Here is a 26480-nt window from a genome sequence, read left to right as displayed (position 1 = left end):
GTTGTTTTCAAATTTTAAGACATAAAAGTTTTCAAATATCTTATTCGTTACCTTCAAGAATGAATCCGCGATTTTATTGATTTCTACAGTTGTTTTCAGTTTTTAATACATAAAATATTTCGAATATCTTCCACTTGAAGACCACTAAAACTTGGAAAATTATACATAAGAAATGAGGTCGAGATAGAAAGTATGAATATCATCTATTCAGAAGATTTTAAAAAAAAGCTAGAAAATTTATTTCCTTTATATTAATTCTTATTATTAAAACAAAAGTTAGTCTTTAACTCCATAATTATTGATATTGATAATCATATACATCAGTGCGATTTTATATAAAAAAATGGCACCAATCTGTTTCAAAAAGTCGACTGAGCATTTTTTTTTTTTTTTCGTCTCCAAATAAATCTCTGTATAAATATCACAGAAATTTCGTTATAGAAGAGCACTTAACCAAATTAGTTACTTTAAGATAAAAGGCTTCAACACCATCAGTTACTATTCAGTTACTCAATATGTTCAGTTTGTGATTGGACTTGCATAAGAAATATAGATTTCAATATATTATCTGGAAAAACAATACTTGCTTAATATTGGTAGAATAATTTATTGGTCCAAAATATGAGTCATACTTTTTCAATCACTATATCTGTTCAAAAAGAACTGAAGACGTAAATAACATACTGCGCATGTCTTACATCCTAAAATAATAAGCAAAAATCAAGGACGGCGGGTGGAATATTTTTTTTTTCTGCCAAAGCAGTTTCAAGATCAATATTGAATTAGAAAATAAAACTCTCCAATCAACCAATAGAATAAAAGGAAAATCTCAGAACCTCCTCACCGAATTTAGAGTGACTGACAGCAGTTGAAAGTTCCTAAATGCACGTCAATCCGGGCACTTTGTTTTAAAGAACAAAAAACATAAACATGCTTTTAAAGAGTTTGAGAGGAATCGAAGGTAACATTTTATTTTAGGGAAATTCGTCTCACTGTGTTTTATGCTTTTTATTCTTCATTCTTAGTATGATTAATGTGGCAATTAAAAAATTATGGTCAGATAAGAAATTGCTTTTTGCATTTTATTTATATTTAAAAATATCGATCAGAATCTACCTCTTCTATACTAAACCTATATGAGTTCTTTATATAATAAAAAATGAATCCACATACATTTTCAGTTTCTTCCATTTATTTTTTTATCAATGGGTTTAAAATTCGATATATATTTAGAGTGTTAATGGCAACACCATACACCAAATCTCTTGTCTTATTTTTTGCGTTTTCGTGTTATCGTTTGGCCTTATTCGTAAAAATACAGACAGGCGCCATTTTAATAGATTAGATCCAAATTTGATATATAAATCCACAATTTAGATGATAAATTTACCATATACATATTTAATTTCAGCCTTATGGCTATTAGCGTATATGATGCTGACATAGGCTTTGACAGATAAACAGGTAGACTTGCTGCTGACGGAATAGGTACAAAATTTAATATAAATCTGCAATTTTACTGAAAAAAATCCACATATTCCACTATACATCTGTACTTTTTATCAATCGCATTTGCAGATGGACAGAACTAATTATAAAAAATGATTTTTTTCCGATTCAAAGCAGTTTGAAATAGACAGTTTCATTAAAACTTCGAGGTCATATTTTTATGATTGTAATTCTTTCATTTTATACCTCTCATATACGAGAAAATAAAAGGTGCTGAATTATTTTTCAGCTCGGGTGTTAAAATCAAAATTATTATCAAATTAAGTTAATTTTCATTGTTAAGGAGCTTAAATTATTAATGAAATCTATTAAAATAATAAGTGCATATATTTTTAATCATGGGTGGGCTGAGAAGACTTGAAATTCTCTTCCTTTTGCGATTCATTTATGAATGAACAAAAAATTTAGAGATTTGATTTCCATAAGAATGATATTTAAAAAACATCTATATATTTCAAATAATTGGAAAAAATAAAGAATCAGTCTCCTAAACCCAAATATTGATTACGATTTCTCCATTTTTCATTTCATACGAAATCTCATGGCTCCTAGTATGTCATCGAGATTGCCTGTTTCCTGCCGTCGATCATGTTTAAGAGAAATTTCAAAAACACTACTGTGAAATTATCTATAGGGAAAGCAAACTACGGCAGAGTTTAAACTAGCCTCAACCCATTTTGCTAATTTTTATTTTATATGAAAGCTCAGAGCAGAATATATAATCAATGGCCTTCCCAACCTCCGTTGTCTTCTATCTTCAAGAGCCTTTTTAAAAAATTAGTTGTTATAAAAACCGATAGAACTCTCTCCAACAATTAGATTCATTTCAGCAATTTAATTTCACCACTTTAGAATCATAGCTGGACATTTAGAATTCTCTAAATTTATTATGTGTGTATAAACTCAAACAATAATAAAATAATGTGCGTGTGTGTGTGTGTGTGTGTGTGTGTGTGTGTGTGTGTGTATTGGCGCTCTACAAACCAAACTATTGGACCTAGAATTATAAACTTAGTATACATATACATACTTTGTTGGATTCGAATGTGTAACTTGGAGTGATTTTTGTTTTGAAGTTTTAATTAGAATTTTAATTAATTGTAAATTAAGTGAACTTGTAAAGTTTCCTCGTAGTACCTCGGTACACTGTAATATTAATGTTACAATGTTACAGTGCAAAAGATTATTTTTACAAAAGCTAAAATTTTAAAAAGTTTTCTTTTCAATGATACGAATTGTTCTGCCGTATAATTTTTTTTTTTTGAATCAATTTTTTTTTCTTAAGCGCATCTTACAACAATATATTTCATTGTTGAAGTGAAAATCAAATAGTTTTCCCCTATTGCTACCAATGCTTTCTCTTAGCTTTTTTTCCATTATTAATCATCAAGATACGAAGATCTGATTTATTTTTCCAATACAATTCAATAAGTTTCAATACAAGGCATGTCCTTAATAATTTTTTTTTATATTTGCAATTAAGGCTTAACTTCAAAATAAAGCAATGGTAAATTTTTCAATTTAATTTCATTGGTAAACACTGTTTCTCTTTTCTACAATATAATTAGATTCATTCAGATATGGATAGAAAGGGAAGTTCATACCATATTAAAAGAACGACGTAAGTCTCCTAAATTTAGTTGCATATCTATTGAAACTTGAGGTTTATTTTGACGAAGACGTCCTTAAAATATAATTACACAAAAAAGTAAATCAAAAGTTTTTGCTACCATTCATCCCGGCAAGTCGAAAAACTGGATGTCGAAGACTGTTAGTTTAAAATAATTTTTCTTCTTTGTGATAAAATTTACTTCATCAAAATCCCCCGATGTGATCAATGGTTAATAGTTTTAACATGGTTAATAGTTTGTTAATACATGATCGCTAATATACGATCGCTATGTTTGTTAATATATGATATATAGATTAAAGAAAAGAAAAAAAGAAAAGAGCAAAATGTTGATTAAAAAGATTGGAACTGAAATAATTATAAAACTGAACCAGCCCGAGTGGTCATCCCGAAATAAAAGTGCACACTTCCCAATAAAGTGTTATCCAGACAACGCCTTACATGGAATTGGCGGGCAATAGTTACAAAATATTAACCTTTGGCGAGAATTTAGAATTTTTACTGAATCAATCGTGTCATGCTTGGCGAGTTATTTGGTGATTAATCCATGGTATGACGTTTAATAGCATCCGAAAATCGAATTTGTATATTAGACAGGTTTTTCCCAACCAATTGAAATAAAAATGTGACATAGAACTACAACTGTAGTTACAAAATCCCATGCCAAATTTGATTCATTTAAGTCATTGCGTTCTTAAGTTTTTGCTTTTACTTGTATCTGGAAGTACAGACCATCAACCCTTTGCTGAATTTGGCACAATATTTTTTTAAGTGTCTGCAATATGATGTTAAATCTGTGTATCAAATTTTATCCATCTAGCTTTTATTCGTTTTGTTGTTACTATGTGAAATAATATACAAATATCCAGATAGACAAGCTTTCTCAAAATAGACTTTGCTGAAAATTTGATAGAAATCTGCAAACTTGGTGTGGAAACTCTATGCCAAATTTCATCCGTCTAGAGCATAGCGTCTTTGTCATAGACAGACAGACTTTCAGATGGATAGACAAACATTTTCCAAAAATGCGGTTTTAGAACACAGGGAAGTAAAAAACACGGACGTTCATCAAAATCTCAAGTTCGAATTTATTATTATTATTCATTCAATTCATACTATTAGTTCACACTCTCCCTACATATGTTTATATATCTTGTATATTTGACGTATCAGTACGTTATGCATTTGTTTCAGCAAAGACGCGCATAGCGCTCTGATACGTCATTGAAATCTACTGCTCTTACTTGCCCACAAAATTAAATATGATCCAAGTGCAAAAAAGAAATTTCAAATAAATGTGTATCCAAAGGATGAAATCAACATTTATATATGATTTTCAACATTTATTATAAGCATTTTATCACATTTAATCATTTAAATTATCTTTAAAGAATGGTTAAAACATTTTCATAGTTTAATATTGCGGTCACTGATTTCTGCAATTCCGGTTAAAATTCTGAAAGAACCATTATTCAGCCATTAGATTTGTCCAGTTTTCAATTTTCTTCTTTTCCTTTTTTTTCTTTCTTTTCTTTCTTTCTTTCTTTTTTTTTTTTTTTTTTTTTTTTTTTTGTTGAAAGCAAAATATTATTAAATTAAAGAATCAAAAACTAATTTTACGAATACATTTGTACTAATGCACAAAGAGTATTTTTTAAATTTTAATAAATTTCTTTTTTTTTTTCCTTTATTGTGCATTATTATAAATATTATAGTACCTGAAATCGTCTTTTTTTCCCAATTCGCTACTAAGAAGAGCAATTTTTATGGATTAAGAATTCAATTAAATTTATCGATTCACTGATAAATAAGTTTTGAAAATATTAAAATTCCGACAATACACAAATATACAACTTTTTAAATCTCTAACTTATCAATAAGTCAGCTAAACAGGGTTAAGAAACTCCATTTTCCCAATCATGAAACAAGTTGGGAAAATGTTTAAAAAATGGAAAATAAAAGACTGCTGTAATCTTCAATTTACGATAAAAAAATTCACGTTCTGAGGTTTCGTCTTAAGATAATTATGCGCATAGCTACATTGAAAAAAAAATATCCACTAGTTTTCTTCATGTCGATTCAACAGCTGACACCAATCTATAGTGGTTCTTCTCATGGCAGTGAATTGATACACCGTCATAAGATTACATAAAGAAACAACCAAGCAGCAGGTGGTTCCATGGTGTAATGGTTAGCACTCTGGACTTTGAATCCAGTGATCCGAGTTCAAATCTCGGTGGAACCTGGGCATTGTTTATTTTTCTCTCTTTTTATTATTATCTTTTTCAGTTCCTACTATTATTTCACACTCCCCCTATTTATTTAAATATCTTGTTCAAATTTTCAATCGTTATAAAATACTTTTTATCATCCACTCAAGTTCAAATACATTTTTTAAAACTTGCAGTGGATGACACTTGATGTTAATTCAGTTCTTTTTCAAATATTAATTAATTAATTAAATGTGTCTAGTAATTTCTATTTGGTCGCTAAAGTCGTCAAAACTATCGCTGTGTCGCCAAGTTTGTCGCCAAGCTCTGAGATTACTAACGCGACGCCCGATCATAAATAATATAAGAAAATAAGTAGGAATTCAATTTAAAAAAATTTGCCACTTAATATTGCAATTTTGTTATATGTATATACATATTTATATTAAATGTAATTATGTAATAAAAAGTAACTAAAATAAATTTTTTTTTGTTGACCTAAGTAGGAATTGACTTAAAACCCTTAACTGGGGAGGTGAAATTTTAGGACTTAAACGGGGAGGTGCGGTCTACGAGACCGCATTTCATTTACACTCAAATTAAATTTTCTAATGAATGTATTAGTATGAAAAACTGCCAATATATTTTGCAGATATTTTTCTTGACATATAGATATGTTTTAGAAATTTTTCAAAATATATAATCATTGAAAAAAGCAAATGTGTTGGAACATACATTTTCTTCTCAAATTACATGTTACAATAATTAATATTCTTTAAAAAGCATATTACTTTTTACTTTTTTAAATCATATTTATTTTTACAGTATATAAAGGTATATAGAAGACAATATAATGTAAAATTCAACAATTATATGAAAAATAAAAAAAATGACAATGGGTAAAATTGGCCCTTTTTTATTTGCTTGTGTGACTTTCATAGAACGGTTTTCTAGGGCATTTTAAACATACAGATTAAGAACTAGTATAAAAATCAACCTATAAAGTATGTATATATATATCTTGGTATATTAATATATTTTATAAATTTTTCAAAATGCATTATCACTAGGAAAATTAATTATGTTTGAACATACATATCAAAATCAGCTGAATGCGAACTTTCATCGAAAAACTTTTCTGTACAATTAGCCTTATCACTAAAATCACTTTATTCTTCATTGAAAAGTGTCTGGAGCACTGCTTCATAATAGGATCAGTAAACTGGATGATATTTCGGAGCCCAAATTTTAGCGCCATCTGCTAAGCCTTGTTTATCACTGGGACACTAACAGGGAGATGTGGTCTTAGAGACCGCTCTAAAAGATATAACCGAATTATTTTTAAAAGCATCTGCTGAAATCGGTTGAAAAAGTGCACGTGTATTCAAGGTCATAAAACAGGAAGCTACAGGGTCAATCCATTCAATTGAGCTAAAAATAGAATAGGGGTGATAGAAAATCCATCGCTAGCGGTCTCACAGACAGCACGTTCCCAGTTAAGGGTTAAAAAATTTTATATATATATTACCTGTTTTTGCTTTTTTTGATGAGTACTTAATTTTCTCTATTTTACATATACGAGAAAGTAAAAATGTTCTTTGTAATTCTTTTTGTTTATAAATATTGCAGATTTTGAATGAACAATCATTGGCGTTGTGAGAATATGCAACACCGCGGCTCCTATTTAACTTGCCATTTACGAAGAACACCAAAAAATAAGATTGTAATCGTCAAAAAATTCTATCTCGAGATTTTGACGAATTCTCTAGTTTCAGACTTTCCTGAGGCCAAAAAGCACATTTTAAAAAAAATTATGTTTATCTGTAGTACTATAACTCAAATCGAGGTAGAAAGATGAAATTTGGTATATGACCTTTACCCCAAATTTTTAGATTTCTATTAAATTTTGCACGAAATCCATTCAAAGAAAGCTCATTTGCTCGGCTGTTCAAATTTAAATTAACACGATAACTACAAAATTAAGAGATCTAGATGAATGAAATTTATTACACAGATTTAATATCTAAAGTTTAGATATGTGTCAAATTTGAAACCAAATCTCTCTGGGATTTCACCGTCAATAATTCTGTACCCTCACAAGCTTGTAAACGAGATAGTTAAAAAAACGAATTGACTTAAATATATGAAATATCGTATAAGATTTTATACCTACAATTGTAGTTCTATGTCAGAGTTTAGTTTCAGCCTATCAAAAAACGGCATCCATAACGCACATCAGTTTTCTGGTATTTGTATATTAACTGTATCCTAGCAATTAAACGCCAAAAATCGGAACGCTCTTTCGTAACTATTGTCCGCAATTGGTTTGCGATTAATAATGCATAAGTATGTTAGAGATTATGCAAGAAATCTCAGGATGGCACTGTTGTTGGTTATATTTGAGGCCATTAATGCATTTAAAAAAGAAATCTTTCCGTTGTTCTAAAAGATTGACATCTGGAGCATCCGCATTTTCTCCCATGTTGCATCACTTTTAAAAATTTATGATCCACAGTTTCAGAAGTCATTACTTGCAGCTTTCCCCAAATCACACTGTCAGAGATATTTGTTAAGTTCAGCAACCTTTTTATGCTCAGAGGTTCTTTCTTGTTTAGTGTTTTTTTATTTTATACTTTCTGTTTGTGAAGGATGTTTTTCCTTTTGCGTTAATTGGCTAACTGTGACCTAACATTTTACATTGCATCGAATTGCCTCGAGGACATTTCTCCAATTTAAACAAGTTTCTGGAAACAAGAAAAAAGATTTCATTTAAGTGATTTTTGTTCTAGGGTTTTTCTAACATTCTTTCGTTGATTCCAAAAATGCCCAATTAAATTAAGAACTGATTAGAATCATATCGCCTATGGTCCAACGAAAATACCTATCGGATAAAATAACTGAGGTTCAAAGCAAAAAAAAAAAAAAAAAATCTCTAACACCTTATAATTTTGAAAACTGACATCTTTTCAAAGTGGGACTTAGTAAATTAACTTTCTTTACCCTTAATCACTCACAGAAGTAATTTTAACATATTTTAATTAACTACACATATCTATTTAAAACAAAAATAAAATAATATAGTTAATATTTAAATGAATGCTATAAAACATGTGCAAATACTTCGTATTTTAACTAACACTATTAAAAGTATTTATTTAATTGATGTAAAAATAAAAGTTTATATTACATAAATTAATAGAAAAGAAAAATGTGCATTTCAGTTTATAACAATAAAACTGAACTTACTTCATTAGATATTAGGAAGTACAGTGCGGTTGCCTACTTTATCATTTATAACATAGTTAATTTCTATTGTACGAATAGTTTAGTTTTCTCTCTAATTGACGATTTCCTGAAATAATTTGCAATTTTATATAAAACTATACAAAATCAGTGGATTTCTAAATGAAGTTTGGAAAGGCGGTACCAGCACAGTTATCATCCTCATCGCATGATCGCGGTTCAAATATGCGAGATCTGTCCCAAAATAGGTCTTTCGTTACTTCCAAATAAGATGGAAGAGGGAAATGAGATGGAAAAAAATGATATGTGATTACTTAGTTTTCAAAATCTAAATTAATCTAAAATCTTTTTACTGGCGTATGATGGACTCCAGATATCATTATCTAATCGCAGTTCAACATTATTAGGCTTATTTCAGAATAATTCTTCTGTTGTTCCAAACCAAGATGTAAATATAATTGAAACTTTGAATTATTCTGTTTTATCTTTTGGCGAGACAGAGCAGCGGATAACAGAAACAAACTTTATTGTATCTTATATTTGATTAAACTATTTTTGACGAGACATATAATTTTACGATATTACTCTAAAAACAAGTATCAAAAATGCTGCACAGCATATTTAAATTTCCCTTCTTCTTTTTAATATTTTAAGGTCAGTTTACGATTTATTTAACACCTTATTTTTTCATTTTCTAACTAGCTTAATAATTTTCCTCCAAAAAAGACAAAAAATTTAATCGTTTATTTTATGACAGAAGATTAGAATGTGTACTTTGAGACTTATATTTGCGATTCAACTGCTTTTTTTCTTAATTCAAAATAATAGGAAATCAATTCCTTAAGATTCAATTGTAATTTCTGTATTTTTTAATCATCTCATACTCTATAAATATATATTTTCCGACAAATTTACTGAAAAAAAAGGCATTTTAAAAAATACATTTTTTTCAATGAATTAAGCAGCAGAATTTTTTATTTATTTTAATTGTTATCCATTTTTAAATCTTAGACCCACTCCCAGGTGATGTCATAGATACATAATCAAAATTTTGTCTAATTAATGATTACTATGATTAAGTTTTGAAAATATGAAAATAATGTTTTGTCACCTAAAATACAAAATATAGAATTTAATTATCCAGCATATCACGAGAATAGTGAGAAGTCTATTATAAAATTCAATCTTTATGTACCTGAACTAAGTCAAGTTAAATAAAAGCATATGAAAACCTTATTTTTAAATATTTTTATGAAATCTATTATTTACCATAATTTGTAAACTATATTATGGCAAATATCAATAGTCGATGAATATAAACCACTAACATTAGGCGATTTTTTTATAATATTCTGAAATCGCAAATTGTTTTTAATTATCATTTTAAAGCAACACTTGAAAACAAATCAAAATACTTTTCCAATATTAGAAATAAATTGAGTTTTCAACAGCTTACTCTAATAACATCATTCATGAAACTGTATGGAATGAGGGAAATACGATTTCAATGTAGAATGAGAAGTGAATAAATTATGAATCAAGCATTGGCTTTTAAATTCTTCCTTGTATTCTCTACGCAGCTGTTTTGATTTAAATCTCAGCGTATTTCTTTAAGATTCAAAAACTTTACAGAGAAGATATTTAAGCAGCATTCTTTTTTAATTAGAAAACTAAATTGGTTATTTTCCCCTCAATCGAAATCATCGTTCTTACTGCCTGCCATCATTCAGATACGAACCAAGAACCATCTGAATGCGAAGCAGATATCCAACGCACCATGCCGGCAGTGAGATAAAATTCGAGCTCACTGTAAACATTTGTTGCTTGAAATTCTCATTTGCTGCTACTTTTTGGCATCGAGCCAAAATCCTTAAATATGCAAATTTAATTAAAAAAAATATAAATCTTGATTGAATTTTCTTAAGCTATAATTGTTTTAATAAAATAGAGAAATATTTCTTTAATTTAAAAAAAATTAATAAATATTATTTAAGTCATACGTCTGAATCTAAATTTAAAACCGACAGACACGTCATCAAAGCAGTGGTATAAAATCTCAAGCATAGATGGAACGAGTTATCTCTCGACGTGCTCTTTTAACAGTATTTGTTTCATTTTAGCTTGTTTTGGGTAACTGCTTCGATTTTAACGTTCAATCATGTACGCCAACATTTGTATATCTGTCGTCGCTTTTATGGCATTTTTGGGATATGCGTGCTCTCATGAGACCACGCACCACCACCATAGTCATGATCACCACGAACCCCAGCTGATGACGGCCCGTTCGCACGTAGACGAGCGCCAACATATAGGGCAACATATGGATGGCGAGGTGGACGTCAACCAGATGGCCGAAGACGAACTGAGATTCCTCTACTTCAAGATGCACGACAGCGACAATAACAACAAGCTGGACGGATGCGAGCTGGTCAAGTCCCTCCTCCACTGGCACGTCGAGGAGTGCAAGGCCATGGGACCGGATCACGAGCACCACGGCACGACCAAGATCTTCGGACACGAAGAACTAGCCTTCATGATTGACCCCATCCTTTCTTCGGATGATAGGAACATGGACGGTTTTATAGACTACCCAGAGTTCGTCGCAGCACAAATCTCCAGAGGCTTTTAACAAGAATCCTGAAAACTGACTGGTAAGAATTTCTTACTCCATGACTTTACTCGCAAGCTTTTCAAGTAACACTAAAGTGTTATGAATGCTCGCGAAATGCCTCTGTGAACGCACCTTGTGACACGGCAATCTTCTTGAATTGCGTCAAATATATTTTATTGTGTACTGTCTTTCAGTGCTGCTATTACTCGTAACGATGTTGAACATCGAATTTGTATGGGTATTAAATAAATATTTTTAGCTTTTTTCATAATTTGAAGTTTATTTCTGTGATTTGTATAACATACCGAATTGTTATTGATAGTCAATTCAGCTTATTTAGGACATTGTTTTCCCGCTTCATGTAATAAGGGTATGGGACCTCTTCTGATTTAAGCGTATCCAACCGACTCTTAAATCATTTTAGACTTGTATATCGCACTTATTAAACATGAGATAGATACTGATCGTCTGTTCAGAATTTCCTGAGGTGCTGGAAATCGGTACTTAACTTTATTGATGTTATAGATGGCAGACTTGTTAATTTTGTGGTCTATTGAATCAAGGTACAGCCTTGCTATAGATGCCATTTGATTTACAATGAGTAAATTTGAATATTTATTGAATGTGCCCCTCTCCCAGAAACGCGAAGGATATCGGAATACTGGAATTCATCTAATTTTTTACTATGTGTGGTTTACTTTTACCATGTGTAGTGTATGTACTTTGAAAGGCTACGTACGTGCGCGTCTTAAGTAGGCTAACATGTGGAAGCGGTAAAATAAACGCATGTAACTGAATTTAATCAGTTTTCAAATATGTTTTGATCTCGGATAAACAAAGCTGTAATTTTCCTTTAGTATCCTTGTAAGTCGAGAGTCGCCCTGTATTGCCGTAGTTCCTTTGAAGTGTATTATCCTGTTCAATGATTTTAAATGGTAGATAAAGGAATGGTCTTTCATTATTCTTTAAACTTGGAACTGCACATGAAGCTTATGTTGAAACTGTCTGCAGACTTGTTTATCCCAATTAAACTTGATTATGGAGGCAGCTGAAATGACTTCTTGCTTTCGATTTTTCTGGAGAACTTAACAAGATGGCACGGGGGCAGGGTTTCTTGGCTTTGGAAGATGCAATCTCTTAATGTGATCAAACGCTGATGGCTATATACCTAATGGCGTGGCTTATCTCGGGGTTTTAAATTCTTTAGTTTATGAATGAGATCTGTGCAACTCATTTTAATCAAACTCCAATTTTGGCCCTCCAACCTAATACTTAACATTAGAGAAAGCAATCAGTCTAATTTAAAATAAGTTCAAGAACAACATCCTCAAAATATGTCGATATTACACATAGGCAGTATAATATATAAAATGGTGCAAATAAAATTACATGAATCCTTAAACAAAACATTCTATTAATTGAATCTTTCCTAAGAATATTGGCTGAACAAATTGGGTAAAAAAAAATCAAATATGGAAAGTTGCTATGACTGTTAAGACTAATCGCACAAAATTCAAATTGGTATAAATTCTAAAAATGAGGTTAGAGAATTTTTATTTCAAGAAATAAACGCTTCAATCTGTCGAATAGATTGACCAGAAAATACTGAAATAGCCGATTTCCATTTTCTGTTATAATTGCAAGGCCGGAAGTTCTTTGCAAATCAGAGTGCGGATCTAGCAATCGTAAGTCCCCCATAAGTGTTTATGGTTGTCACTGTTTTAGAATCGCACCTCAACATAAAACTCGATTCCAGCTGAGATCCACTATGTACGTATGTAGATTGAAATAAAATTGAATGCTAATCGAATGTTTTGCTTGTCATCTATATTGAAGAATTGCGAGTTCAATCGTAAAGTAACCGTCGTGTTGCTCCAAAACGGGGTTTTAATCGAATTAAATCTCTATTTTAATATTAATCCATTGCGCTCGGAAAAATAATTGATGCATAATTGTTCACTAACATAAAAACTTGCTTATCACTCCGAAAAATCAACATTGAGTTGTTTAAAGTTGAATTCTCTTGTAATTTGCGTTTTCTTGCTATTCTACAGGTATTTTTAACAAAATTAAATAAAACGTTAAAATGATGCCCAGATTTAATATCTAAAGTTTCAAATTTGGAGCCAAATCCTTCGAACAAATAAACAGATGGTTAAGCATTAACTGGTAATTCAAAGACATAACACCGCTTCAAGCCTCTGCAACTATAATCTACTGGTTATTTAAACAGTGTAATGAGCATAAAGTGGGAGAGACATCGGAAGATTCTCCTGTACTATCCATCGCTGTGACTATCGCCCAAATGGTTCGACGTCAGACATTTATTGACTAAAATTTGGTATGGGGATTTTAACATAAGTTAAACAAATTCGAGAGTAATGAGCTGGTTGAGATTTAAATGAGGAATAGCAGTGACTTTGTGAACTAACTATCAAAGAGAGACTGAATACTTATGCTATTCTATATAAACATACAGTTTGTGATAACAAAATTCAGGAAGTAATAATAAAATTATTAAAATAAGACTGCTAGAAATAAGGACAGTATATATTTGAAATTTAACGTTATTTCGAAATTACAATTGTAGTACTACATCAAATTTTGGCTCCAATCAGTGAAACGAAATACACCCAAAATATATATTCGATTTTCCGTTATTTGTACATTAATCGCAAAGCAGTGATGAATCGTTAAAGATCGAATGCTAATAAGTTCTTCCGTAACTATTGATCAACAAGGGCATTTTTAGACGGTATGCAAGAAAGTTTTAAGAGGATCACTTTCCTTGGATTTTATTTGTTGGCTTATAAATTTGAACATAAATTATAAAGACTAACATTAAAATCTGTACAGAACTACAGAAAAATACATTGAAATGTGAACGACCGTGTCGACACCGTAGAGGGATGATCCAACTCAAAGGGGGATGAAGGATTTGAAATTTTCATTTCCACACGCCTGAAGATTCCAGTCAAAAGAATTATCCACTTGTCCTAACCAACAAGTGCTGTGTTAAAAGCTTTCGAAAGCTGAAGTTGCTTTGATTTCCAGAGGCTTAAAAGTTCATTTAAAATTGTAACTTCAATCTTTTTTTAAATTTATACTTGTGACTCCTCGTTGGATTGATGAATTGATTGTCTTCATGACACAAAGACCAGTACTTTAGATTAGCATGTCAAACGCATATTAAGCTTGAGTCCAAATCTTAATATAGTATTGATATAAAGGAACAGCATAGAAATACCAAAAGCAAAAGAAGACCGCAAGTAATAAGAAATTTAATTCTGCTCATAAATCTAATATCAGAATTGTCACGACCAAATGAGGAACATTGGTATGATAAGATTCGCCTATCAACTCTCTCAAATTAGGATAAGCCTTTCCGAATATTTTGCTCTTAATAATTGATAGGCAGGAAGAATTGTCATATCTTGAACACGTTGGAGTATACCTCGTTGGAAAGTTCTTAGTTGTCTCCTCTTTAAACCTTATACCTCTTAGCCTTAAAAAATAAAAGAAAAGGAGTGACATTTTCCCTCCTTACACCTACAAAGATTAATTCATCTTCATATTGTAGTTGGAATTCATAAAGTAAAGATGTCTAAATGATTGCTGAGGAGAGGGCCAATTGATTTGTATAAAAAAAAAGCTAACTAATGAGAAGTTTCTACGAAATAAAGAATATCTAATTATGGTTTACTTTTATTTCCTGAATTAATTTCCATCTGGACAAAATATGAGTATTTTTTTCATTTACTTGACACCAGTTATCGCCAAGTATTGAAGACAGGGTGGCATAGATAGTAGCAAAATATTAACATTAAACATTGGCGATGTAGAGCTAATTCCAAGCAAAAAATACTGGTCTCCAAGCGGTGCGCTGTGCCCAATACAGGCGGCAAATATCATAAATAGTAGCCAAATGTAGAAGCCAAATATGGGAATGAGACATTGGAGTCTTAATGCTGATGCCGTGCTAATGGGAAAATGCCAAAATATGTTTCCGAAATGTTAAGTTTTATTTAATATATTGGCACAATTTTATTTAATATATTATTATGATTTGGCATCATAATGTGTATTATAGGGTTTAATGTATTTATAATAACGGTTTTAAATTTAACGAGAAATAAAAATAATCTTAATAATGGTTGAATAAATAATGAAATTTAAAATATATGTATTTGAAGAAATGGAAAAAAAATGAATAAATAATTATTTTAGAAAATTGTGTAGAAATAAGAACTGTTTCGAGAAATACATTTTGTAAAGATTAAGTATCAAAATATTAAAAGTTGTAATTTCTTATTTTTACATAAAATATTGAATAATGGTATTATGATAACAAATATTCGACAAAGTTAACATTGTAAATCTTTTGGCAATTTATTCTGTCGTCACTTTTTCCTCTGTAAAAAGAGTAATGGCTTTCAAAATTAAACAAGTGCGGTGCATTGAACGTTTATCATGGGAGCATGAAATGGCTTCATTGCCGAGAACAATGAGAAAAAATAAACTTACCCAGTCCCTTGCCTCGATGCAGCTTTCTTTGAATTCTTCAGCAGACCGAGTCGGTCGACTAAAAATAACAATTTTACACTAAACATCATTCAAATTGAATTTCTAAATTATCTCTGTATTTGATATTTAATATTCGTAATATTTTATAATTACATATTTTTATAAATTTTTCGGATTTTTTTAGTTTGTTACAAGTAGCTAATTCAAATTTAAAAAAAAACGCACAAAATTTAAATTCTTCGATTAACTTCTTAAAATAATTTTGTAATTCAGCAATTCATCAAAAAGACAGTGAAATTTTTTTTTATTCTGTAGAACGAGTGAGAGTGTGTTATGAAAGGTGAGAATATGCTTCATTTAATCGTTATTTAGCATGATATTGCTTTTAGATTGATATTGTTACGAAATTTCCGGAATTCGTTTGGATAGTGGGAGTTATATGGTGTGGAGAACACTCAATCAGCAGGCGGCAGTAGAAATAAAACAACGACGTTTATTTACACGAAGACACACAGGACAGCACAAAGACGACAACTATACAGCACAGAAGATGATTATCTTCAGCCGAGACGTGCAGCATACAACAGCATACATAGCAGCATACAACAGCATACACAGCAGCATACAACAAGACTCGCTACTGCAGACAGTAGCGCACAGCTTAGTTCAGCACTAGCTTGACTCCGTCGCTGCTCTGCTAATCTCTGGAAGGCCAGTTCTTTAACGTCGATTCCGACTACTCAATTCATGACCACTCTTCTTTATCGCTTCCAACGACGACCACTCGATCTGGTTCACGACTACCCGGCAGCTGCGGCTGCTTCCTTTTATAGGTCTCAGGGGGCAGGGCTAGAAGCCTCTCAACCAATCAGGAACGTTCGAGGCGTATCTCGGTTCCTACTGGACGGATCGGGAAAATTCTCAATGTTTCGGGTATAATCTATTTTGGCGCCAAAGTCGCAAAATTCGTCTCCAAGTCGTTAAATGGTTGCCAAGTTTGTTGCCAAGCTCCGGAACCTCCGACGCGACACCCAGACTCCGTCCAATACAGATGACTGCAAAACAATCTTTCTGATGATGGAACCAACTATGCTGGGAAGCCGCATCACAGATTCGTAACAATATACTTTTTGAACAACTTATAATGCAAAAGTTACATAAAATTATCAACAAAGCAAACCTTTAAATTCAGAGGTAGCAAATGTGACTGGAAGTTACTTCTTGGGTAGTAAGTGCTCACCAAGAAAATGTTTTCAAAAGTTAAATGAGATTTTTAATAAAATAAAACAATTAATTAAAATTTTTATGTGCTTCAATTATATTTCGCACAAACGCAATTTCTATACCATTTTAAAGTTTAAAAATTATCTTTTAACTGATTAAAAATTATCTTTTATTAATTTTATTTCCATTCAACTTCATTTTTAATTTTAAAAAATTCTTAAATGTTTTTTGTTACATTTTAAACCATTTGTCAAGGTTTCAGATTCTGCATTTATAAATAAATATAATGTGATGAAATTAAATACTTTTTGAACCATTTTACCATTACTAAAATTGTTTTTTAATAATTATTCTTAAAAGCAAATGCATCAAACAGTCATACGCAATTTCAACGAAGAATCGTACCTTTAATTGTTTTATTTACATGTCGACTATACTACTAACAATAAAATCTCGCAACTCATAATTATAAGCGTACTACACTGTTAACAGTGAAATCTCTCGATTTATAACTTGATGGTAACCCATAAACTGTTGGATTTTCGCAGTTAGTCATACGAATGTACAAAGCAAAATAAATTTTTAAAAAACGCGTTGGCACTTTTCACCTTACATGGGGCCATTTTAACACTTTACCGACCGGTAGCGGTTCGAACATACTATGCCATTTCACCGCCCGCTCAGCTGCACCCAGCTGCACTCGAGAAAACGACAGCTGAATTTTTTTCAGGGCATGCTGAATTGGTGGAAAACGTAGTCACCACAGATCGGTCAAAAGTCGATTAATCGACGACCGGTCGGTAAGCGCTGAGAACAAAACGTCGAATAATCGACGACCGGTTGGTAAGCGCTGAGAACAAAACGTCGATTAATCGACGGCCGGTTGGTAAGCGCTGAGAACAAAACGTCGAATAATCGACGACCGGTTGGTAAGCGCTGAGAACAAAACGTCGATTAATCGACGGCCGGTTGGTAAGCGCTGAGAACAAAACGTCGATTAATCGACGGCCGGTTGGTAAGCGCTGAGAACAAAACGTCGATTAATCGACGGCCGGTTGGTAAGCGCTGAGAACAAAACGTCGATTAATCGACGGCCGGTTGGTAAGCGCTGAGAACAAAACGTCGAATAATCGACGACCGGTTGGTAAGCGCTGAGAACAAAACGTCGAATAATCGACGACCGGTTGGTAAGCGCTGAGAACAAAACGTCGAATAATCGACGGCCGGTTGGTAAGCGCTGAGAACAAAACGTCGATTAATCGACGGCCGGTTGGTAAGCGCTGAGAACAAAACGTCGAATAATCGACGACCGGTTGGTAAGCGCTGAGAACAAAACGTCGATTAATCGACGACCGGTTGGTAAGCGCTGAGAACAAAACGTCGAATAATCGACGACCGGTTGGTAAGCGCTGAGAACAAAACGTCGAATAATCGACGGCCGGTTGGTAAGCGCTGAGAACAAAACGTCGATTAATCGACGGCCGGTCGGTAAAGTGTTAAGATAATTGAAAAAAAATTACTGCAAATTGTTAACATAAAGTAAATATTTTTCCAGAGAAGTCTCCTGAAATTAATTGCGTCTTATTTTCACAATAAGTCAATCTCTTTCTCTACAGAATGAAGAATATGTGCTTGTATGTGTTGACACTGAATGGGGCAAACCAGCTTATCTATAGCAACCAAATTTGGCGTAAAATTATTTTCAAGACAGCAATATGTGCATAGGACTGATGTTTTAAATCTCAAATGAAATTTGAATTCAATAAAAACCAAGCAAGATTTTGGTGTTTTATCATTAAGCAAAAATAATCATTAATGTATAAGAATTTTTATTTCTTTTAAAACAAAACAAATTTCTTTTTTTAAAAAAATACTAATTTAATTGCTGTGTGATCTTTTTCGAATTGTGGCAATATGTTTTTTTTTTAAAGTTTCATTGTATAATTTTCAACAGTATATTTCATCATTGTAATGAAATTCAAACCGTTTTACTTGCTTCAGCAAATATTTAATTGCATTCCTTTCTTCCATTGTTCGAAGCTAAATAAAAAAAATTCTGTTTATTATATGAGTAATTTGCATAAAGAATAAGAAAACGAATTTTCAGAACCACGAAAGACTCCTTGCAATAAGAGGATAGGTGATAGGTCGAGTTATATATTTTAATTGAACTGAATTTTTAATTACTTATGGAGCTTGTTTCCATTATTAAGGTTCATGTGTGCAATAAACAGAATGGGTGTAAGACTATTAAACTAATATAGCTTTAATATCTATCATAATTTGAAACTTAAAATACCTTGTTGAGGGAATCGCAAGAATACATAAAGGATTTGATTAAAATTAAAACACAGCTAATACGTTTGGAGAAAAGGCTGGTCGTCAGTGGCGGCTAGTATTAAAAGAATATAAAAAAAATGTCTACAAGGTGCAGATGAGTAATATAGTTTATACAGTTCATTCATTCATTTCCGAAATGTTGTTTGATTTAATCAATGATTAAAATGCCGACGTCCTGGCCTAGGGATAGCGTGTCTTCCCTGAGATCTAGGCGTCCCGGGTTCGAGTCCTGGTTCGGACAGGGTTGTTCTCTTCCTTGTGTTCTTTTTGTGAGGTGCGTGAATGAGCCCCCCTGTAAAAAGGGGTTATGCAAGCGAGTGTGTGTGTGCTATCTTCATTTGAGCTAGAAATCAGACTTCTGCCCTCGAGTACTCAGGGGTCTTTACCCTCAGAAGCTACTGCGCAAAATTTGGCTTAAATAGTCACAAGACAAAAAAAATGATTAAAATTTAAACAGGTGTAAAATTAATGCTTTTTTATCGATGCTTCATTCAAAAGTTTTACTCTATTATAGCGTGCTCAACCTCATATGTATTGTTATAAACAAGTATCAGAACGTTTTCAAATTTCAAAATTTTTGCTAGATGTTCTAAAGAATATTTAATTAAATACATTTGATTATTTATTGTATCGGTTGAAACAGAAATGTTTGAAAATACAATTACTTTTGCATTTTCGAGTACTTCTTTTTTTTAAAACTTACCTAGTATAGAATGTGATTTTCCTTCCGACTTGCAGTAAAAACTGGAAGCGCTTATTAATATCCCAGAAATATGGATGCCTACAAGAGATAAGTTCCACGAAATAGTTTACAGAATTTACATTTCAGTTTACTTAAATGAAATATTTAAAAACTATTCAACATGGCGATAGTCCACAAAGAAAAAGCATTATTGTTACTAACTGTTCCCATAATTTATCAAAATTCGGAGCATTCTTTACTTTAACGACAATCACAAAATGCTAATTTGTCAAAATACTCAAATTCGAGATTTTGAAAAATCTCTACGCTTTAGACCACCTTGAGTTCGAAAAACACAGCAGACTTTTATCAAATTTTGAGCCACATCCAACAAGGGGTGGACCATCTGTCAGTCTGTACTTTTAGAAACAAGCAAATGTGATAACTCAAGAACATAATCACTTAAATATATCAAATTTAGTATGAGTTTTTGGGTATGAGCCTTTTAGTATGAGCTTAGTTCTGTGTGAAATTTTGGTTTCAATCGGTTGGAATAAAACGTCTAAATTACAAATTCGATTTTCTGGTAATATTAACCGCACGCCAAGCATAAATTCAAAAGAATCGCCAAGAATCTTGCGATAAATTCAATAAAAACGCAAGATTCGCGCCAAAGATCTATATTTTGTAACTATTGCTCGCAAATGCCCTCCCTACTAGGGTTTCACAGCCTTGCCCAAAGTCCACATTTTAATGTGAGAGTAGAGAAGTATGTAAGAAAATTTTGGAGAGACCATTCTAGCTGGTTTAATAGAACCAGTCTAAATCCAGTTCTATAAACATATGGCTCTCTCCCCTGAAATACCCGGATATTCTACATAAGCTTGTGGTGAAAGCTTATAAGCCAGTTAACAGCTACGCTACCCGAGCTGTTGCTTTTGTATCATGCTCATGTTACTGGACTGAGAACCATAAGATGCCAGGTTCTATCCTGGCTCATACTAATCCGCCACAAGCTCCATACCCATTTTGCTTTAAATGTGACACATTGAATACCACGGATTCGTGTCTTATGTGTTAAAGTGAACACACCGAAGGATATGTCCCATTTTCTTGTACTTATTCTTCTAATTGACTATTCAAAATTTTCGTTAACCGCAGCTTCTAAGAATACGATTGTAATTATAGCTTTCGAGGGAAGTTTTTTTTGTAGTCTTTGAAAAAAAACAAGTACTTTATAAAATTCTGATATTCTAGGAATCAGACGGGGAACTTTGGAGAATCCCACCAACCTGGTAACAAATTGGTGGTATCCAGGAAGCACCGAATTTTTCTGCAAAATTGCTTTTGCCAATTAACTTACTTTGCAACGACATCTATCGTTGGTCTGGCTGAAGCATCGCCTTTTATGGTTTCACATACGAGATCCCTCGCTTCAGTGTCTTCTAGGTAGGAGCCCATCACCGGTTGGGCCTGCTTGATGTTTTCTTGACACTCCCGTTCAGAGGATCCGAAAGGATGCTTGCCACCGGTTAAGATGTAGAAGATGAGCATACCACACATCTGTAACAGAAATTGAAGAAATGCAAGATTGTTTCATTAGTTTATCTCCCATTAGTGCTTTCATTTGATGGTACGTCGTCGTCCTGGCATAGGGGTAGCGCATCTTCCTCGTGATCTGGGGGTCCTGGGTTCGAGTCCCGGTTCGGGCATGGTTGTTCTTCATCTGTGTTCTATCTGTGAGGTGTGTGAATGTGCCCCCTTGTAAAAAGGGGTTATGCAAGCGAATGTGTGAGGTTCATCTTCATATGAGCTAGAAGTCAGACTTCTGCCCTCGGATCCTCAGGGGTCTTTACCCTCAGAAGCTACTGCACTCCCTTTCCGTGGTAACGTGGACAAGACATCATCATTTGATGGGACTTATTCGGAATGAACCAAGTAAAGAAATCTGGTTAAAGAAATTCCTATAGTCTGGATTTCCTATGCAACAATGGATTTAAAGATATCATTCATATTGAATATTAGTGGTCATTTATAATTAATTTTATACAAAGAAGAAGATTTTTTCTTCTTGTTTATGGGCAATCATGGGGAGTACATTTTATTGATCAAAACGAGAATGAAAGCGATTCAGGAAGACTACAGAAAAATGAAAACATTGTAATAGCTTTTTACTTTCTGATATACGAAGAACATACAGAGAAAGTATTGTAATCTTCAAAAAATTCAATCTCCAGGTTTTGACGAACCTTCATATTTTACATCTCTGTGAATCCAAAAAAAATGCATTTTGGGAATTTTGTCTATCGGTCTGTGAACACGATAATTCAAAAAAGCTTTGAGATAGACGGATAGACGGATGAAATTTAGTATAGGATCTTTACACGAAATTTGTAGATTTCTATAAAATCTTGAACGAAATCCATTCAGTGAAAGCTTGTCTGTCTATCCGGCTGTTCGAACATAAGTCAACACACGATAACTACAACATGAAGGAAGCTAGATAAAATTTAGTACTCAGATTTAACATCTATAATGTAGGCACCTATCAAACTTTGAGCCAAAACGAACAGCGAATTGATCATCTATCAGTCTGTGCTTTCAGAAGCATGTAAACTCAATAACTAAAAAGCGCAACAGGTTAAATAAATGAAATTCAGCATATAGTTTGGTAATTTCTCTGTCAAGTTTTGATGTGCGTCGAATCGGGAAAAGATGTCCAAAATACATATTTGATTTTTTTTTTTTAAATTATTGTGTTAACTGCATGCTAGAGATTAATTACCAAAAAGTAACCGCCAAAGATAAAACTCTAGATTCAGTAAAAACGATAGATTCATGGCAACGATCAATATTTCGTTACTTGTTTGCCATCCAATTGATGCACAAGTAACAGTTTTCTTTATTATGAATGTCAAAAGCTGGATTGAAAATAAAAATTTGTTCACTCGTGTTATTCGCGGCGTTACACAAGATCAATAATTTTATGCAGGATATACTTATAAGAAAGTATGTGGAGACTTTTGAGATGACCACTCCTGCTGGTTACTGTTGAAAACAATTTGGGTAAGAGTTATGAATGTTAAGTGTACAAGATGGTAAAAATTAAAACACCTCTGTGAGCTCTCTATAAAGCGAACTACTCAGTGTAAAGGCTCCAAAATTGGTGGCCAACAAAACTCTCGAAGTGCAGCTGCAGCATTTCCTTCGTTTTCATAAAACAACTTCACAAGGAAAGCGCGAAGCCATCGCTGATAAGAATGGAATTTTCCCAGCTTAATTCCTAAAGCAGTAGCAGCAAACAAAGCATTTATGCAAATTTTTGTGCTTGCAGTGCGTAATCGCAGTTACAGTTTCTGACTAACTGCGATTGTTTGTTTCTGTTTTTTAACTTTTTTTTTTATCTTTTTCATTTTAGCAATAGAAACTAGACAGGAAAAATTCCATACTGCATGTTTTTTTTTTTGTGTGTGATTATTTGTATCTTTTTAGTGCTTTCTGTTGTACAGCACCATCTAACTGTATTTGTGGAACTAATTTTTTTTCGCACAATTCATCTCCCCGTGTCTTGAATAGTATATTCACCAATTTTGGAGCCTTTGTACTGAGTAGTTCGTTGTACAGAGAGTTCACAATAGAGGTGTTTTAATTTTGATCATCTTTTATTTTAGTGTGAAAGTTAATAAGCTCTAGTTTTTATTCTATTGCTATGGCTGTGAGTTATATTTATTTGTTGCTCTGTAATGAATGTTTTTGACGCGAAATATTCTTCCATAGAAAGGAGACTTTTTTGCCGGTTCAAAATTTGCGATTTGGAGCAACTCTGTTTTTATTCCAACTAATACTCCCACGTGTTTATAAAAGAAGAAAATCATTTTTTTCCTTCAGCTGTATAATTAAAATATCAAAATCTTTTGTAGAAACATGAAGATAAGTGAAATAAAAATAACTCCCCCCCCAATGTCAAATGCATTGTTCTTTTTATCATTTTGATGATAATTTTAATGCTTTGATAATTCAATGCTTTTTTTAGATTATACTTGCATTTTGATTCTGATTTCTTTTAAATTGTAGCTTATAAGCTGACATGACATGGTAAAATTAAGACACACATGATGAAAAAAACTGTTCAAAATTCTCTAAATGGTAGATCGATGAATCTTGAGTTACCAAAATACGCAGGTAATTGCATTTTGGGTAGTAGACAGTTATTAAGGAAGAGTTTTTGCTAAATTTTAGCTTTTATCCTAAGTAACTTAGCATCAAACTCACAAAAGCCATGAGGATACTACAATGAAGATATAAGCATGGATTATGCTATATGCATATCGACTATATTTTACAACACTTTAAAATTCGAAAATTAGCTTCTTAGTTACATCAGTTTGATTTCCGCATAATTTTTTCTCTAATTTTAATAAATTCTTAAAAAATATTAAGAATATTTTGCAACAATATTATTCGGAATTAAATGTTTTAATTATCACGTTTATGTACACGCATATTTTAGCGATATTAAATGCATTTAGCTAAGATACAGACAGCCGAATCAAACCTAACGCACTATCAATCTTTGATGTTGAAATTTTAAGTTCAAATATCCTTCAAATTTATTTATTTATGATATAAGCATTCATTTATTTCACTTAAAAACATTAAATCTTTAAAAAGGGAGAAAGACTGAACACAATTTTCAGGTAAAAATATCAAAAAACAATTGCAATTTTAAAAAAAAATATTAATCTTAATTCTAAAAAGATCATGTTTATGATTCTATCAGCACCAAACCCATAACACGTCACAAATGTCAAAGAAAGGACATACAGATTATAGTTTTAAAAAGGCAAAGAATATCATCTTTGAGTTATCAATTCGATACAAAGATTTTTATGTTAGTTTTTTTTCATTGCCAATTGTTTATTGTTTCCAGTGTCGTTTTGCCTACATCAGCCTTTTTCAACCAGCGAGAGGAGTTTCCCAGAAGCTCTCTCGCATTAGCTCTACTAAGCTTGTTATGCCAGAAAACGCTTTACATGACATTGGCGTACAATAGTGACGAAGTATTAACATTTGGCGTGAATTTAAAATTTTTACTGGATCTATTGTACCATTCTTGGCAAATTATTTAGCGATTTATCCCTGGCATGCGTTAATAGTATCCAAGAATCGAATTTGTATTTTAGATACTTTTTCCCAACCGATTGAAACGAAAATTTGACACAAAACTGCACTTGTAATGAACTAATATATTTAAATCAGTGATATATATTTAAGTCATTGCATTGTTAAATTATCGCATTTAATATTCCTGAAAGTACATACCGACAGACGGTTAACCAATTATTGGATTTGGCTCGAAATTTTACTAGTGGCTAGACCATAGATGTTAAATCTGTATACCGAATTTCATCTATCTAGCTCCATTCGCTTTGCAGTTCTCATGTTAACTTATATTCCAACTTACGATTGTCCAAACTTCCTCTGAACAGATTTTACTCAAAATTTGATAGAAATATGCAAATGTGGTGTAAAGACCGTATACCAAACTTCAACCGTCTAGCTCAAAGCCTTTTTTTGAGTTATCTTTGTCACAGACAGACATTTCCAAAAATGTGTTTTTAAAACTCAGGGAGTCTAAAACTTGAAGATTCGTCAAAAAGATATGTAAAATCTAGTAGAAGTCTGGCTGTCCAGTTTTTCGAATATAAGTTAACACGATAATTATAAAACGAAGAGAGTTAGATGGAAAACATTCACTACACAGATTTAACATCTATAGTATAGACACTCGTCAAAGTTTGAGACAAAAACTGTCAACTGTCGGTTGATACTTTCAGAAACATGTAAACGCGATGGAAAGGATTTAAATTTATTAAATTTGTTATGAGATTCTGTGATTACAAATGCTGTTTTGTCGCATTTTTTTTTCTCAATCGGTTAAGTAAAAGTGTTTAAAATACAGATTCGATTTTCGGATACTATTAACCACCTGCCAGGGATTTCTCGCCAAATAATTCGCCAAAGATGACAAGATAGATTCAGTAAAAAACGCCAAAGTTACTATTTCGTAACTGTTGCACGCCAATGTCAAGTAAAATTTTCTCTGGCATGACAAATTTATCAGAGCAGGTGAAAAAGTTTTGTGAAAACCACTCCAGCTGATTCTTACTGTTTTGGAATCAGTTTTCTACTTTAAAATTATAGCTCTATTGAGTGAAGTATATTTATTGATTTAGCGATATTCCGAATCGACTTACCATTGTTGTAATGAAATATAATTAATTTTCGAATGCTGCTTATTATTATTATTATTATTTTGTAGTTGCGAACCATTTTAACAAATGTATTAGAAAAATTAAGAAAGCTATGATAAAAAAAACCTTTTTATTATAAAAAAAGATTTTTAAAATTTCACCAAAACGAGAAACTAAAAAGAAATGGCAGACGATAATTTTATAAATTTATTCGAAGATTTTTCGTTATATGAAGACTTTGCGACATGCTTTA

General features: G+C 32.1%; 1 protein-coding gene and 1 non-coding gene across 2 annotated transcripts; both read left to right on the top strand.

The window, feature by feature from the left end:
- Nucleotides 1-5312: 5312 nt before the first annotated feature.
- Nucleotides 5313-5384, top strand: Trnaq-uug (transfer RNA glutamine (anticodon UUG)). The gene has a single exon. It is a non-coding gene; the product is annotated as a tRNA-Gln (tRNA).
- Nucleotides 5385-10675: 5291 nt separating this feature from the next.
- Nucleotides 10676-11474, top strand: LOC129972415 (multiple coagulation factor deficiency protein 2 homolog). Its single transcript, XM_056086550.1, has one exon. The coding sequence runs from the start codon at nucleotides 10751-10753 to the stop codon at nucleotides 11219-11221; it is 471 nt and encodes a 156-aa protein (XP_055942525.1). The 5' UTR covers nucleotides 10676-10750; the 3' UTR covers nucleotides 11222-11474.
- The last annotated feature ends 15006 nt before the right edge of the window (nucleotides 11475-26480 follow it).

The sequence above is a fragment of the Argiope bruennichi genome, chromosome 6 (genome assembly GCF_947563725.1).
Source record: "Argiope bruennichi chromosome 6, qqArgBrue1.1, whole genome shotgun sequence".
Lineage (NCBI taxonomy): Eukaryota > Metazoa > Arthropoda > Arachnida > Araneae > Araneidae > Argiope > Argiope bruennichi.
The sequence above is the reverse complement of the archived record's forward strand: the minus strand, read 5'-3'. Positions and strand labels throughout refer to the sequence as shown.

Excerpts from the sequence above, each read along its gene's own strand:
- LOC129972415 (XM_056086550.1), top strand. The coding sequence starts at position 10,751 with ATGTACGCCAACATTTGTATATCTGTCGTCGCTTTTATGGCATTTTTG.